At 26.9% G+C, this 18255-nt stretch overlaps 1 protein-coding gene across 1 annotated transcript; it reads right to left on the bottom strand.

Moving 5' to 3' along the window:
* Positions 1-520: 520 nt before the first annotated feature.
* LOC127286121 (uncharacterized) lies at positions 521-11319 on the bottom strand. The gene is made up of 2 exons (XM_051312432.1): positions 10445-11319; positions 521-1439 (listed from the first exon to the last, which is right to left on the bottom strand). Exon 2 carries the CDS (start codon positions 1437-1439, stop codon positions 843-845), a length of 597 nt encoding a protein of 198 aa, XP_051168389.1. The 5' UTR covers positions 10445-11319; the 3' UTR covers positions 521-842.
* Positions 11320-18255: the final 6936 nt, after the last annotated feature.

The raw sequence follows: 18255 nt of genomic DNA, 5'->3' as shown, positions 1-18255 counted from the left end.
TAAGTTTTGTTTCATAAATTTTTGATATATGTAAGCATATACGTTTTATTTATTTATTTATTTATTTTTTTTTATATATATATTTTTTTTATATATTTTTACATTTATGTCCCCCTTTTTTTTTGTTTCAGGTCCACCTTACTCTAATTTTTTAGTCTCTGTCAAAGGGGAGGGGGAGAGAAGGCTCATACACCCTCCCCTGAGGAATGTCATGGTGTTTTTGTTGCCTAATGGGCGATATGTTAAGAAGGGGCGGGGTGTTGTGCCCTATGAAAAATAAATTGTATGGTTTTTAAAAATAAAATTTTTATTTTCTCTATTTCTATTGTTTTTATTTAGTTATTAGAAAATTAGATTTTAATTATATAATATGTATTTATTTATTTATATATTCTTTTATTTATTTATAGATATATATATATATATATTTTTTATTTTTTATTTTATATATTATTTTTATATTTATATATTATTTTATATTGATTTTTATGTTTAGATCATTATTTTTTATGGGGACTGTCATTTGCGGTTAACTTCACGCAAATGGCAGCCTTAAGCTTTCATTCTCGCCTTTAGGTTTTGCGGTGATTCTGCAATACTAATTTAAAGGTGTCTTCATATTGAGATTTATTTTATTATATTCTAGTTATTTATTATATTTTAGGATTATTATGAAATAATTATTATATTTATAATTATTTATATTATTATTATTATTTATATTTTATTTTATAAAATATAATGATTTATCTTTAATTTTACTTATTTATAAGATGTGTAATTATACATTTTTATTTCAAAATTGATAGAAGTTTTATTTTTCTTAATTTTATTGTTATTATTTATTCCCATGTTACTGAGGGACCTGGTAGGTTCCAAAATTCATCAGAATCTATTGATTCCACAGAATTATTTATTTCTTTTTCTTCCTGTTTCTGGATTTTCTTATTTCTAATGATGCCATGGCAATTGTTTTTTGTATGGCCTCTTTTATAACAATATTCGCAACAGTTTTCCCATTTAAACATTTTTAATTTAATTTTATTAGGTTCATTAATGGCCATTACGTGGACTCTACCCTTAATATTTTTCTGTTTTTCCTCCTCACTAAAATAATAGACTCTATTTAATTCTTTCAAAATTTTCAATGCTGCACAATGTTCGGATTCTCTAATGGTTCTATTTTCGTCGCTTATTGCCGTAAATACATTGCCATGTTTTGTATCCGTAACCGTACATTTAACTTGCCATAACTTATTAAATTTAGGGCCGGTTTGTATTATTACTGAATAATTTGGTTTGTCGATATTGTATTCCGCCGTTATTTCTTCTAGAATTCCTTTTGGATAGTTAATTTCTGCAATATCCCCTTTTGGGAATTTAAAACTCTCTATGATTTCTTCTTGTAATGGTGGTGTAAATAGGATTGTCTCCAACATCTAAAAATTAAAAATTTATTAGTTCTTGTTATTCATAAGCTAGTTTTAGTTTATCTATGTGTTTTTGAAATCTTTGACCATCTTCATTTATTAAAATTGCGTTACTTCTATCCAAGATACTAACAATTTCGTATGGGCCGTGATAATGGGGGTCAAATTTTCTTTTAGGACCTTCTTTCAATACGTAAGCCTTGTCTCCTACTTTTCCATTGAAGGGTTTAGCTGTTTTATCGTACCTTTCTTTGGATTTCTGTTTCGCGCTTCCTAAATTTTTGGCTGCTAATGCCCTTATTTCTATTAATCTGTTTATTAATTCGGATAAATAGGAACCATATGTCTCGAATTTTTCTTCTTGAGGAATGGAGCTAGGGGTACGAGCGGTTTTTCCAAAAATTAACTCATATGGAGTGAAATTAGTAGCTTCGTGGACGGAAGTATTATATGCAAACATGGCGAAGGGTAATAATCTATCCCAGTCGTCATAGTCTCTAGCATATTGTTTTATGTATTCTGCCAATACGGCATGACTACGTTCTAAAGCTCCATTTGTTTGGGGCCTGTATCCTGATGTTGTTACTTGTTGAATTTTGAAAATTTTTGACAATTTTGACATTCATTTTCCTATGAATGAAGTGCCTTTATCTGTTAAGATTACTTTTGGGGCTCCGTAGACCGAAAATAATTATTTTGCAACCGCATGGGCTATAGTAGTTGCTGAAATATCAGGTATTGCAACAGCTATGCAATATTTTGACAGGTGATCCTGCATTGTAAGGATATGACAATTCCCGTCTGGTGTTGTGGGTAATTTTCCTACTGTATCTAAGGAAATTTTATCGAATGCGTCTAGAGGAGTATCGGTTATAAGCATAGGTTCTTTTGTTTTTACACGTACTAGTTTTTGAGACTGACATGTAGGACATCTTCTTACAAATTCAGTTACTTGTTCTTTTATTCCTGGCCAATAAAATTTTTCACGTATTTTTCTATATGTTTTAACTATTCCTTTGTGTCCTGCTATTTTACTTTTATGAAATTCACTAATGATGTCTACTCTAATTTCTTCTTTTGGTACTGATACTTGTCCATAGCAAATGGTTACTTGAATGTTGCTATTTTCGAAAATAGAATTGATAATTTGGAGAAATTCTCCTCTAATTAATTCGTCAGTAATATCTCCATGTCGAGAAATATGTATTTCTTCTATTTTCTCGTGATAAAGGAGTTTTTTTAAATTACGCATTCCTATCGTAATATCTTCTTTTATTAAGGGTTCAAAATGATTATTTTTAACAATTATGGTGTAGATATTATGTTTTCCTCTTGGGGTAACATAAATTTGTCCTTTTATAGGTCTTTTTGCCTTTATTTCTAATGGGTCTAGTACTCCAATATCGATAAGTAATCTACTTATTGGTGTGGTGAATTCACAATCAGCTGCTAGAAAATGAACATAATTGATTCTATAATATGTAAGATTTTCTCTGCTGCTAGTAATATTTTTAGTTTTTGTATTTGCATATTTAGGCAAAATTGAAGGTTGAATTTTTGATAATGATACGTTGTTAAGGGATAGGGGTAGTGAGGTCGGATAAGTAAGTTGACGAATATTTAGTTAAAGAACTATTCTTTATTTTCGTTCAAAAGTACAAAAGATGAGGACCGGCAAAAGTCTCAAGCCTCGGGCGAGACAGACGACTTTGAGATCGAAAGAATCTCATGGGAGGATCTCAAAGGTCAGCTCGCGAAAGTTTACCGAAAAGGCGATCAATGATTCCATGCGATCGAACGATTCTCAAGAGGATCGCATGGTGATCACCTCGTGGTCTCAAGAACTCACTCGTCTCAGAATCAACAATAAAATAGTATAACTCAATAACACAACACATTCACACAAAACCAGAACACAATATATGTAAAAATCAATTAAATTAGTATATAATACACAAGGGGTGCCGTACACCCACCAGGTGAAAGCACCTGCACGTGGGAGCTGAGCGATCTCACCAATAGTAGTAACCCACAGCGTTGAGGTTCCCCAAGATTGAACTGCCAGAGACACGCACCGTCCAAGCTGCAAGCGATGGAGAAAACTCGTAAGGCAGGAACCACTATTCTCGAACCACAGTAATTCATCGACTGACTCAATTCTCCTTGTCTCAAGAAGGATGCCCCCTTCTTCAGCCTGTAATGAAAACCGGGGGGAAAAACGTTCCCGTAGGACAAAGGGAAGGGAAAACTTTACCTGGATGGGCACAATGAGCATGACGTAAGGAAAAAAGGGGAAACTGGTCAATAATATTGCAAAATACCTGCTTAGTTATAAAACTAAGACCTTTTCTCAGGTAACTGGAATGAGCGTGAAATGAAAAAGAAACCGAGACATACAAGCCTCTAACTATTCAACGAATATATTCTAACTTTTTTAAACATACGTTTATCATTGGTTTTCTTTTAGTTGTTTCTTTTTCTTCACTTTCTTCTTCTGAGGTTTCTTTCTCGGAAGTGGATTCGTTTTGTTCGTACAGAGAGGTGTGATACGGTGTGGAAAAAGCTTTAGGATTTTTTATATGGTGGGGTGTGTGAATCTCTTCTAATTGTTCTTCTGTCGTGTCGTATTCTAAGTCTGTATTTTTGTTTTCTGGATTTTCTTCTGGGTTTTGTTCCCATATTGATTCACCTTTAGCGTAATCCCAATAAAAATCTAGTTTTTTGGAAAATTCTGAGTGATCTCCAGTTATTATTTCTGGTTCTATAGTGGGTATTTCCATTGTGACTATTTCGGGAGGTGCACTTTTTGGCCCTGGTTCCGTTCGTAATGACATTGGAGGAAGTTGAAGACTGGGAAGTACACTTCTACTTGGTTTTTGAATTGGGGGTTCAGGTATTTCAATCTCTTCTTCATTGTAGCTTTCATCATTAGTCGAATCTTCGATTATTTTGACTCTAGGTTGTAAAGCTCTTCTTTTTGCTACTCTTTCTGCTATAGTACTTTCATATAATTTTGTTTTGGATGGAGGTGGTTTTAAAATTGACTTTGGTTTAGGAGCTGGCTTTGGGATTGGGTTGGGTTTTCGTTTTGGTTTAGGTCTAGGGGGTGGTTTAGGTTTATCAGTTTTTCGATTCATTAATATTTTGATTCGTGACTTGTTTCTTTCCAATTGGGAATCTTCTTCTGAATCATCAGTTATGACATTTCTGGATAATGCATCTGCATTGGTATTTAGTTTTCCTGATTTATGTTGAAATTCATAAGAGTAGTCTCTCAATTTTAGTCGCCATCTTATTAATCTTTGTCCAGCGTCTTTTATTGTATCTATCCATCTTAAAGGTTCATGATCACTAATTAATGTAAATTTCTTTCCGTAAATATATGGTCTGAAATTGTGAACAGCGTATAATACAGCTAGGCATTCTTTTTCCGTTGTTGAGTAGTTCAATTCAGGAGCATTTAATACTCTAGAGAGGTAAGCTATGGGTAAATCAAAGCCGTCTTTCTGTTGACTTAAAACAGCACCTATCGCAAAATCAGATGCGTCAGTGGTTATGGTAAATGGTTTATCATAATCTGGGTATTGTAAAATAGGGCTTGTACATAATGCTTCTCTTAGTTCTTTAAAACTACTTTCTTCTTTTGGTCCCCAACTAAATTTTATGTCCTTTTTCAATAGGTTTGACAGAGGTTTTGCATTTGCTGAGAAATCCTTTATGAATCTTCTATAATATCCAGCCAAGCCTAAGAACTGTTTTACATTTCGGGGTGTTTTTGGGGTTGGGAAATTTTTAACTGCTTCTATCGTTTTGGGGTTAGGTTTTACACCTTCACTACTTATTATGTGTCCTAAATATGCTACTTCTTTAAACAAGAATTCACATTTTTCAGGTTGCAAGGACAAATTTGCTTCCTTAAGTCTGCTTAATAATCTTCGCACCTTTTTTCCATGTTCTTCTAGGTCCTTAGCGTAGATTACTATGTCATCTAGGTAGACGAATAGTTCAGCACCTTGTAATCCAATTAATACTTGGTCCATTAATCTTTGAAAGGTGGCCGCTGAATTTTTTAATCCCATTGGCATTCTAATGTATTCGTAATGTCCATGTGTAGTTGAGAATGCAGTTTTTTCTCTATCTTTTGGATCTAGTTCTATTTGATGAAATCCACTGGCTAAATCAAATACAGAAAAGTACTGGGCCTTGCCCAAATTATCTATGATAGAAGTTATATGGGGTAGGGGATAAAAGTCGCCTACGGTCTTATCATTTAATGCTCTGAAGTCAATTACTATTCTCCGCTTCTTTTTTCCAGTTCCGTCAATTTTCTTTGGAACTATGAGTAATGGTGAGTTATAAGGAGAACAAGAAGGTCCTATTGCACCTTCCGACTTCATCCTATCGATGACTTTATCGATTTCCTCTTTTTGGGATGGGGAAAATCTATATTGCTTTGTATGTACAGGTATTTCATCTGAAGTAAGTATTTTATGTAGTACTAAATGTGTTGATGTTAAATGTTCACCTGGAAGATGAAAATTATCTGGAAATTCTTGTATTATTTGTTTGACATGGTCTTTTTCTTCTTCATTTAAGTGATTTAACCTTAAATGTTCTATAACAGCAGTAACTTTATCTGGGGGCTCTATATATCCTTCTTCTGAAGAATATTCGTTAGAATCTTCACCTGGTAACTTATAAAATTCAAATGGTATAAGTTCTTAGGGCAAAATTTCGATTTCTATGTCTTCTGCTGTTGTATTTATAGCATAAACATGACATACACCATCGTTGTTTGTTACTATTCCTTCGCCTATTATTAATCCTTCAGTTGTATCTAGTAATGGTAAATATCCTTCTTTTAAATCGGTATTTAATACTTCAACTGGTATTACTTGTTTTGTTCATGCTTTAATGGTTAAATTCAGCCTTTTATTTGTCTTATTTTCCGTTAGATTTTCTCTTGCTTCTTTAGATTCATTGTCAGAGAAGAATATAGGATGAATAGGATTAGAATGAGTCACTAAAGTGTTATGCCAAAAAGATATTTCGACTTTTTCTTCTCTTAAATATTCTCTTCCAAGAATACCATCTGACTCAATGGGAAAGTTTGAAGGCACTGTTTGGAAAGTTACTGATTTTCCATGAATTTCCACTTGCACAGTTCCTAGTATTTTAAATTTTATGGGAACTATTCCAGCTATGTGGATGGCTTCATCTTGAATTACTTCTAATTCTGGTTGTAAGACGCATAATTTTATTAAATTAACATCTGCTCCAGTGTCAATTAGTAATGATGCAGTTGTTTCTAAGAAACTAGATAATCTTATTTTTATTACTGGTGATTCTCTTGAGTTTCTTGCATGCAAGATGGTTCTTGTGATCGTAGAATCCTCACGTTTATTGGGCGCTCTTTTAGATTTCCACTCGTCGTCGCGTCTGTCCGTCGAGCCATGTTTGAGTTTAAATTGTCCTTTTCTAAGGAGTGGGGAGACTGAGCCCGTGGAGGCGTTCTAGAACCTTCATTAGGTTTATAATGTTGACCTTCTAATCGAGGTACTTGAGGAAAATAAGGGTATGAATTGTAAGGAACGTAAGCGTTGGGAGGAAAATAATTAGGATGATTAAGATAGGGTTGTTGATTATTTGTGTCCGAAAATTGAGGTGAATAGGGATTTTTTAATATTCCTGAAGGGCTTGTTGGTTGGGAAAAATATCTGGGCTGTTCCACAGGATAAGGAAATCGCACCCTTGGACTAAGGCTTCTTTCTCTGTTTCCATAATCATTAGATTGATTGGATCGTGAATAATGATAAGTGTTATAGTCTGACTTATATGATTGATGACGGGCTTCATATTCTAAAGCACTTTTAAATGCTTCGTCCAAGGTTTGTAAATTTCTAGCTTCTATGGCGCTAGACATGGAGTCTGGGAGTCCTCGAATAAATGATTCTAGGGCACAATCTGCTAAAGGTCTCATCATGTTATCGGCACACAGCGTATCATATTTTTCCACTAGGGCTGCCTTGGCTCCTGCCATTAGGGTTGATATTTTGTCGTAAAATTCGCTGACACTATCACTGCGGCCCATACGAATTGTAGATATTTGTTGTAAATATCCTGTGTATGATTTGCGAGGTGCAAACCTTTGCCTTAAATGTTCTATTAACTCATCTATTTTACTATAAGTTTAACCATAAGTACTATCCCTTGCAGTACCCTTTAATCTAGAAAGAATGCATTTTAAATATTGATCTTCACAACCGATTGGTATGCTGGAAGCACCATTTATTATGTCTTCAATAAAATCTCTTACGGGTATATTTTTACCATCATAAAAGGGAATGTTCATCATACCTAGTTGTAACGCAAAACATTCTGCCATGGAAGTGATCATAGAATCGCTTAGGGTTCTATCTATATTACCGGTCATAGTGTGTCTAGTATTATCAGTAGCCATTGTTGTTAATGGTTTACTAAATATAGGAGGAGTGATTAAAATAACTCGTTAATTATATCAAGGGAAAATGGGAGTCCTAGAACCCCTGCAATATCAGTATTACTTTCACAATGTATTGTTTGAAATTCTAATACAGTATAATTTATACACACTTTTGCTTCTCCACATGTGTTTATGGTACTATCGCGTAATGAATATTTTATTATTCGATTTATGCCCAAATATGGATTTAATTCGCTTTCTTTAATTAAATTTATTGGTAAAGATGGGTCTATTAAAAATATACCCTCATTATGTGTAAAGAATAAAGAATTTAAAAGAATTTTTGGGTATAATGTGTTATATTTCTCAAGAAATTGAAAATACGTGTTCATTCGTGTAATGGCGGCTACGTGTGTTCGATCCGTATCCGTAACGGCGGTCGCGCCTGTCTTAATACTCCTGGGGCTGACGCGCGGTGTGTATACTACTTACGGTCTACTGCACGCGGCGTCAGTGAGTGGTTTAAGTCAATGGCGGCTACGATGTACTTGGTTCGCGACCGTAACAATGATCGCGCCTGAACTTAAACTCCTTGTACTGGCGTATGCTGTGTACACTACCTACGATCTACTGCACGCGGCGTCGATGAGTAATTCAAGTCGGCGGGAATATTAGCCCATAAATATGCGCCTAGATGTGCATGTAATTTTATATGCTCATATTCTCCTGTTACTTTCTTTTAAAATGAACTTTGTTTAATTAATGTTTTTCAGGAAATTATAAATTAAGAATTTGATTATTATTATCAATATTAATAGAGAATATATTAGGAATGATTTCTATAATTTATACAATTTTATTAAAATTTATATTGATTGAATATATAAATTTTTTAAAAATGAAATTCATTAGGATTAGTATTTAAAAATGATAATCCAAGAATACCTGTTAATTCAGGTTGATTATCGTTAATAAATGTATGAAATTTAATCAATTTTTGAGCAATTGATATTTGCGTGGTTCCAGAAGTGAATATGGATCCTGGCCGTAAAATGGCAATTTCTGATCTGTTAATCTTTGTATTTGGGGTTAAATATTTTTCGTTAATTAGATTAACATCTAAAGAAGGATTTATTATAAAAAGACCTCTTGAATCTTTTACGTTTACAGATGAAATATGAATTTTTAGATAAATATCAATATTGAAGGTGATGTTATTGGATAATTTGTTCATAACCAATAATATTAAGATAATTTTCTATTACAACACCTTGGTGTTAATAGAGAAAAACAAGTTCGGGAAATATTTCTTGATACTCGTAATCTTTCACTTTGTAATGCTTCGTAATCTGAAGCCCAATTTGAAAAATAAAAATTGAAATCTAAGAACGGGGCACCTAGGATTCCAATAATTTCAGTGTCGCTATTATAATCAACAACTCCAAATTTTATTGTAAAATCGTAAAATTCTATATGGACATCTCCTCTAGTTAAAACAGTATTTTGACGGGCAATATTAATAATATTTGTGTCAATATAAGCTAGTGATGACACTGCTGATTCTTTAATTAAATTTATGGTTAGGGTATGATCAATTAAGAATTTACCTCTATTTAAATTAAAATTGCTTGATATAAGTTCAATGCATGGATAATTATATCTATTATAATCAACATTAGCAAAATAACTATACATGAGTAATTATTTATTAGTTAGTATGATTAATTAATTTTTATTGTAAGTTGTCCAATAAATGACCGTAAACAAAATTATATAAATTAGTGATACGGATATATAAATAAATGTTGGAATCACAAATTCTCTGGAAAAAGTGGTTTCCACCATTTAATTTATCAAATTTTTAGTTACTTTGAGATGTTATGTAAGATTAAAATTATTTTATTTTAATTTTCTAATATGTTGATTATTTCTTTATTGAGAGTTATTATTTTGTCAGTTCTATCTAAAATATTTTCAAAGAATCTTGAAAACTCTTGTTTAGTTTGAATGTTTTTAATATTTAAATTTTTTGTTTGAACGTGTTTGATAATATTTAGTTTTTCTTTAGTTTCTTTTTTCAATTTAGTTTTCATTATTCATAGCATGTTAAATTAATGAAATAATGAATTAGTAATTTCGTTATTAATTTATTTAATTAAAATATTTATTTTATTTATGGGGATATTAATCAAATTTTTAAAATGATTGTAATTAACGAATTGTAGGAGTAAAATTTTAGAGATTATTAATTTAGAATTTAAAAAAATTTTATTGTCGATAATAATTATTATTGTTTATTAAACAATAGAAACATCCCACCGCTGCCACCAAATCAGCTGTTACATCCCGAGCTAAGGCTTGGTTTTTAAACAAATAATTTATTTATTTACTTGGGAGGGTTGTGCTGATTAATCAGATTGGTAAGATCTGATATTTTTATCTTGTAGGATCGTTGTTACTATAAAAAAAATATGGGTCTTGCGTTAAAAACAATAATAATAGATAGACATTCCCCTTTTTAATGTTTTATTATTTATACATATGATAATATACATGTGTAAAGGTTACTCACTTCTACGCTTGTATTCGGATTTCAATGGAAATGCTGAGTCGTCGTATAAGATTTATTTCTGGTTCTGTTTCAATAATGAAAACACAGTTTGTGGAATCACACTTGTGTAACACACACAACTATTAATGTTTCTTTATGATGATATAATATTCAACTTTCAGGCTTTAAATTTATCATCTCACGTTATTCACACCTACATTGAAAGAATTCCTTTAAAATGTGAAAGAGAAGCAACTTATAGACTTTTAATTGTTAAATATTTTATATCACAAAATACGACAGTAAAATCAATGAAATTATTTAATGTAATTATTTAGTTTTTGTTTCTTGCACCTTTTAGGAAAGAATCTATTCTAAGTGAAAAGAAATTTAAATTGCACCTTTTTAGGAAAGAACTTTGTTCTAAGTATTAAATTTGCTTCTCTTGCACCTTTTCAGGAAAGAATTTGTTCTAATTGAAACCTTAACAAAACTTGTACTTTTATGAAAAGTTTACAATAAATTTCGTGAAATTAACTGAAGGGTCGCTCTACAATGAGATTAATCACGGAGATATACACTGGAACTTTTGACATCTTCTCTGATCAGAGATGGGGTTTATATACTATTCAATCCATTGCTTTATTGGGGATGATTTAGAATAAAAGCACGGATTTTGAAAAATTGTTAAGTGGCACGTTTTGCGCAAAAATGTTTAGTAGCACGTTTCGCGCAAAATTGTTAAGTGGCACGTACAGTTTTTCTAAGAACTGCATAGTGTCATTATACATATAAAATAGTGAATCAATAGTGATAACTATTGATAATTTTGATAATTTCTATTATTATTACCTATTTGTTTGTTTAATAATATTTGTAGATTTTATAATTCTTTACATACGCATATAAATACATATATATATATGTATGAGGCATTATTTGTCAACGCGGATACCCTTGCTCGCCCAAAATCTATTCATTTTAAATTCATTCATTCATTATATTCTTAATTCTAAAAATCTATAATCTAAATTGAATTTGATATAAATATTTGATATTTTTTATTATTTCAATTTGGAAATATCGATATTTAAGTATATTTTAAATTAATAAAATTGATTAGGTAAAAGTTATAATATATTTATTTTCTCTAAAACCTTTAAATAATAAAATAAATAATTATTTTTCATTAGGTTATTTTAAGTATATTTAAATGTTATTATTAAATATAATAATTAATTTTTTCTTACTTTATTACGTTTTTTTACAAAAAATAACACAAATTTTGATTTTAATTTCTTTAATTATTTTACTGACTTATTGTATTTATTGATGATATAGTTTCTTTTTATTACTTAATATAAAGTAAAAATAAGAAAATATTGATGATTTGAATTGCTGAAATTAAATTTAATTTGTTAAAAAAAGTAAAGATATCAGTATTTTACAAAAAAAAATTTTAAATTAAAAAAAATATTTTAGATATTGAAAAAATTTGTATGAAAAATAGAAAATTTAAATTAAAATCAATATTAAGTTGAATAATTATTTATTTTAGTAAATCAAATTCATAAAAGTTTTTTAACAGCTTGCTTAATTGTATGGATATAATAATAAAGATTTTAATTTCGTTAATTCTTAATTTGAATTGAATATTAATTAAATTATATATTCACTTAAAATGGAATAAAAAAAGGTATATATACTTTTATACGATGATTTTTACGCGAAACAAAAAATAAATTTGTTTTTAAAACATTTCATAATTGTTGAAAATCTGTTTATATTAATCAGTTTTGACTTTCTTTGGGTTCCATGAATTGGAATCTTCATTTTCTTGAATTTGTTGTATCCTTTTGATTCCTTTATTTATTAATTCTAATGACATTTTCGTGTCTTTTAATAATTTAATTTTTTGAGAACTTTCTATATTTAAAAAGCAAGGATCTAAAATAAAATAATAGTTTTAGTAAATACTCATTTTAATTATATTATTATATGTATAAATCTATTTTATATATATATATATATATATATATATATATATATATTAAAAAATAATACTTACGACCGAAATTCATTTTAGCAATTAATTCCACATTATCTCCAATTTTTAAATCTGATTGAAGTTTTGGATCACAGTTGAAAATTCTTGCTTCGATTTTGTATTTACCGTTGGTTACTAATCCACAAGTGAATTTCGTGATTCCTGATTTATCTTTTATTAATTTAAAAGTTGTCTTCACGAATGCAATGATTTCTAAAAAATTATAAATGAATTAATTATTATAATATAAAATATTTTTTTTAAACTTATTTTTATATATGAAAAAGTGTATATACTTATTTAGATAATCATAATATAAAAATAATATTTATTATTATATAAAAAATAACGTACTAATCGTTTTTGAAGATGAAACTTTTCCAAGATTTTCAAAGTCACAAAATTCAATATCTTCTAAATCTCCTGGTTTTTCCTGATTTATTCCAAGCATATTAATTACAGTATTTGATTGAACTGTAAGTTCTACACTCAAGTCCCCTGGTTTGAGATAATTTAATTTTCTTGCAGAAAGGCCATCAAAGTGAAGAACCTAATTTATTTTATAAATTTATTAAACATATTTAAATTGTAAAATTTAATTACTAATAATCATTTTATAATAATTATATTATTATATTATTTTTATTTATATAATATATTATTGTTACAAGATTTATAAAATTTTTAATTTTATTGTATTTAAATATTTTCAATATTATATATAATTTTTCAAAAATATTTTTATTTATATAAAACTGCAATTATAAATATACATACATATATATGTATATACCTATTTATAAAATAAAATAATTAATTTTTATTATTCTTATGTGATTAATTTATTAAATGAAAATAACTGTGATTTATATAATATTTTTTAAATTCTATTAATTGGAATTTATATTTTATATATTTTTAATTTTAATTATGAAATTTTACAATGAAATATTTAAAATAATAAATAGTAATTTAGAGTTAAATTTTTTTTTGAAGTATAATTTAATTCTTAAATTATATATAGATATATATAATAATTTTTAATTTAAAAGATTCAATTTATATAACAGTTAACTATTTACATAATACAAAATAATCTATAAAAAATAATGAAAGATGAGAAAATATCTTACATAATTTGGTCTTAAGAAGCTCTTAACCCGTTCTACTTGTTCATTCCAAATTTTGATTTGAATTTTTTGTTTTTCTTCATTTACAAGAACGATTTTTTGGAGTAATAAATCTTTTTTCTTTCCAATTAATTCTGCGGATGATATGGATTCCACAACACCAACAATTTCACTATTAAATAAAAATACCAATCAAAATGAATAAATGAATAAATTTTTAATATTATTAATAACTAGCTGTCGCACCCGTCTTCGACGGTTATAATATTTAGATTTAATAAATTTTGAAATTTATAATTACATCCAACTATGCGTGTTCTCCTGTATTAAAATATCTTTTTATAAATTTTTAATTATTATTTATTCAATTCAATTTAATTTTTTCACTGCTTTTAATAAAATTAAAATAATTTAAAATTGTATTTAATTTTATAGTATTGAAAATAAAAATTATTTTAATCAATACAATTTAAATTAAAATTTTAAAAAACTTTAAAAATTATTTGAAGAATAAATTTTTAATAGAAAAATTTCTTTTAAATAAAATGAAAATAATTTAATTTTATTATATTTATTATATTATATTTAAGTTTATTTAGTTTATTTAGTTTTATTATATTTAAAAATAATTTGTATCTATAATAATAATAATAATAATAATAATAATATTCAATAATAATAATAATAATTTAAATATAATAATTGTTAATTTCAAAGAGTAAAAAAGTAATTTTCGATTTTTTATTTTTACAATATCTGATTTCATATTCAGATTTGCAATTATTAATTTTAAAATTCTGATAAAATTCTTAAATTAAAATTCTTAAAATTTCTTGTTAAAAGCATACTTAATTGGTCACAAAATTTTAAATAAAGAACGTTTAGTAAAGAATTATCAAAAAATAAAAAATGTTAAATATTTTAAATTTTTTGAAAGTGTCATATTTTTGTTTAAATTAATATTTTTCATTGGTGTGCAGCTAAGATTGCGTTTAATACCCAACAGACTAAAAACATTATTGTTTTACTTATAAAAAGTTGAACATGACGAATTCTTATATTACAATGTTATTAAAAAAATTGGAAATTCAAAAATTTGATTTAGACTTTTAAATTCAGACTATTTACTTAATTTAATAAAAAAATTGATTGCATTTATGTGAAAAAATTAGATACAAATAGTTTCAAATCAATCTGACAAAAAATAAAAAATTTGCATTTTTTTGATTTTTTTAAATTTTTTGAAAAAATGTCATAACTTTCGTTCATGTTAATATTTTTTAATCAAATATGGCTAAGATTTTAAGTTACGTTAAGACTGAATGCACTGCCAAGTTTCACCTCAATCGGTTGAGCCGTTTTAAAGTTGTGCCGGTACAAAATATTGACGACAGACAGACAGACAGATAGACAGACAGACAGAGTTTTTATTTATAACATATTTGTTATCTTTACTACTTAAAATGATAAACTATGCAAGAAAAAATTAATTTGGAGCAATGTACAGACAAAAGTCTGATTTTATTAATATAGATAACATATTTGTTATCTTTACTACTTAAAATGATAAACTATGCAAGAAAAAATTAATTTGGAGCAATGTACAGACAAAAGTCTGATTTTATTAATATAGATAATAATTATTATTATTAATAATATTAATAATAATAATTATTATTATTATTCATAATTATAATTGATATTAATTCATAATTTTAAAAAAGAATCAAAAAGTTTATTTTTTACCATGTTGAATCTTGATGAACAATAGATTTTAGCATTTCAGTTGATGAAAGTTCTATTGGATCTTTTTTCAAATAATTCATATAATCATTCATTTTTTAATGTTATGATAATCGTTTTATTAATAATATGAAAATGACGTTTTTACAGTGACAGATGAGAAAACTAAAAAAATAGTTAATGAATTTTTTAATTCCAATTTTTTCAATTGTTTAATTTTGTTTCCATGGCAATAGAATTTCATTTTTTTATTATTGTTTTAACTAATAAATTTTACAATAATAATACTGATATTTTAATTATTAAAAGCAAAAAAACATGGAAAATTAAAAAATATGTTTTTAACCCAATTAAAGAAATTAAGAGCAACGAAGTTTTCAATCTTTATAACATTTTATACATTTTATTAAACTTTTTGTAATTTAAATTATAGAAATTTGTACATTTCTGTATAGCCGTGTCTAGTAAAATTTTCGCCTGAGGCAAAACTTTTATCTGGCACCCCCTCAGCCCTATTTTTTTTTCTTTAAATCATGTACTTTAAAATTTAGCGCCCCAAAATCATGGCTTCTGGGACGAGTGTCCTGTTGCCCTCCCCCTTTCTTTAACATGGTCGATCAATTCTATAAGAATTTAAGAAAACAATAAAGAAAATATATTTATGAAAAAAGAGAGCTATAGAAAATATTATTAAATTTAATATCACTAGTGTTATTTTATTTTCATTATATAAATTATAAGATAATTTAATTAATTAATTTTTATTTAATTTTTCTTCAATACATGTATTTTAGTAAAACTTATAAGATTACTTTATTATATCAAAATTATTGTTTTTTTATTAAATGTAGAATATAAGTATTTAATTTATTATTTTTGAAATAAATATTGAAGTAAAATTAGATGATACTTAACCTTTAAAGTAACAAAATAAGATTTGAAGAAATTAAGCAAAATAAATGTAATATGTAAAGCATTTATATTTATACATTAAAATGACGAATTCGTTTAAATTAAAAATCGTAATTTAAGTGTTTAAATATATAATGTATTTCAAAATTTTTACTTGATCTAAATTATTAATTTAAAATTAATTATTATTCTTGTTTGAAAAAAAATATGTTAATAAAATTAAGTAGAAAAAAATAATGATGATGATTTGAGTTTCTAAAATAAAGTTTAATTATTAATGTAAAATAAAAGATATCAGTATTTTACAAACATATTTTTAAAATTAAAAATATTTTATATAAAAATGTTTTTATAAAAAATACAAAATTTTAATTAAAATTAAAATGAACATTAAGTTGAATAATTATTTACTTATTTTAATAAATCAAAGTCACAGAAGTTTTATTATATCTTGATTAATTGTATGATTATAAATAAAAATTGTAATTTGTAGAATTTTTAAATTGAATTAAAAGTTATTAAATTATATATCCCTCAAAAATGGATTTAAAGAAGTATATATATACAAATATATATATATATATATATATATATATATGAGGCAAAATTCCTGAAATGTCCGAACAAAAAATTAAAAGTTCTCGAATTTAGTCCATACTTTTCTAAAATGTTGTTATTGTTAGTGAAAGTCTAAAAATCAATTATTATTGAATTTAATAAAATAGTTTTTGAATTACAACGTTTTTAATTTTTGACTTTTGAAAAAAAAATTTTTTTTCAATGTACAATATTTATAAGTAGAATGCATAAAAGTTAACATATATATAATGATTTTTAAAGCTTTTTTGACGGGCTACACGCTGTTAATAAATTTTTTTTTTTTAAATAACATTTGACCTTGAAATTCAAGGTCAAAATGTTAATTTGCGTTTATCTCAAAATCGGATTTTTTAAAATTATTTTTAACTATCTCAATGGAAAGCTTGACTAATTTCCTACAAAACATGAAATTTTCAGAGTGGGATCTTTTAAAGTTTTTGAGATATTAATTAATTAATTAATTAATGTTTATAACAAATCAAATATTTTACAAACGAATAAAGTTACCGTAATTCTGAAGTTAGTAATTAAAAGTTAACGTAATTCCGCATCCAACGAGCCCTATATGAAGTATTTTGGATAAGTAGATTGTTAATAAACAATTAGTTAACATTGAAATTGTTTATTAACAATCTACTTATCCAAAATACTTCATATAGGGCTCGTTGGATGCGGAATTAGTTTAACTTTCAATTGGTAAGTTCATTATTACCATAACTTTATTTGTTTGTAAAATATTTTATTTTTTACTAACAACAAGCATCCAAAAGCCCTATATGAAGTATTTTTGTTCAATTTTAGTTAAATAACAATAAAAAACGAAATATCTTACAAACAAATAAAGTTATCGTAAATCTAAACTAACCAATTGAAAGTTAAGCTAATTCCGCATCCAACGAGCTCTATATGAAGTATTTTGGATAAGTAGATTGTTAATAAACAATTAGTTAACATTGCAATTGTTTATTAACAATCTACTTATCCAAAATACTTCATATAGAGCTCGTTGGATGCGGAATTACGTTAACTTTCAATTACTAACTTCAGAATTACGGTAACTTTATTCGTTTGTAAAATATTTGATTTGTTATAAACATTAATTAATTAATATCTCAAAAACTTTAAAAGATCCCACTCTGAAAAATTCATGTTTTGTAGGAAATTAGTCAAGCTTTCCATTGAGATAGTTAAAATAATTTTAAAAAATCCGATTTTGAGATAAACGTAAATTAACATTTTGACCTTGAATTTCAAGGTCAAATGTTGTTTAAAAAAAAAAATTTTATTAACAGCGTGTAGCCCGTCAAAAAAGCTTTAAAAATCATTATATATATGTTAACTTTCATGCATTCTACTTATAAATATTGTACATTGAAAAAAATTTTTTTTTCAAAAGTCAA

Source organism: Leptopilina boulardi, unplaced genomic scaffold, assembly GCF_019393585.1.
Source record: "Leptopilina boulardi isolate dan_hultmark-lab unplaced genomic scaffold, ZJU_Lbou_2.1 LbouV2_350, whole genome shotgun sequence".
Taxonomy (NCBI): Eukaryota; Metazoa; Arthropoda; class Insecta; order Hymenoptera; family Figitidae; genus Leptopilina; species Leptopilina boulardi.
This window is presented reverse-complemented; position numbering and strand designations above follow the sequence as displayed.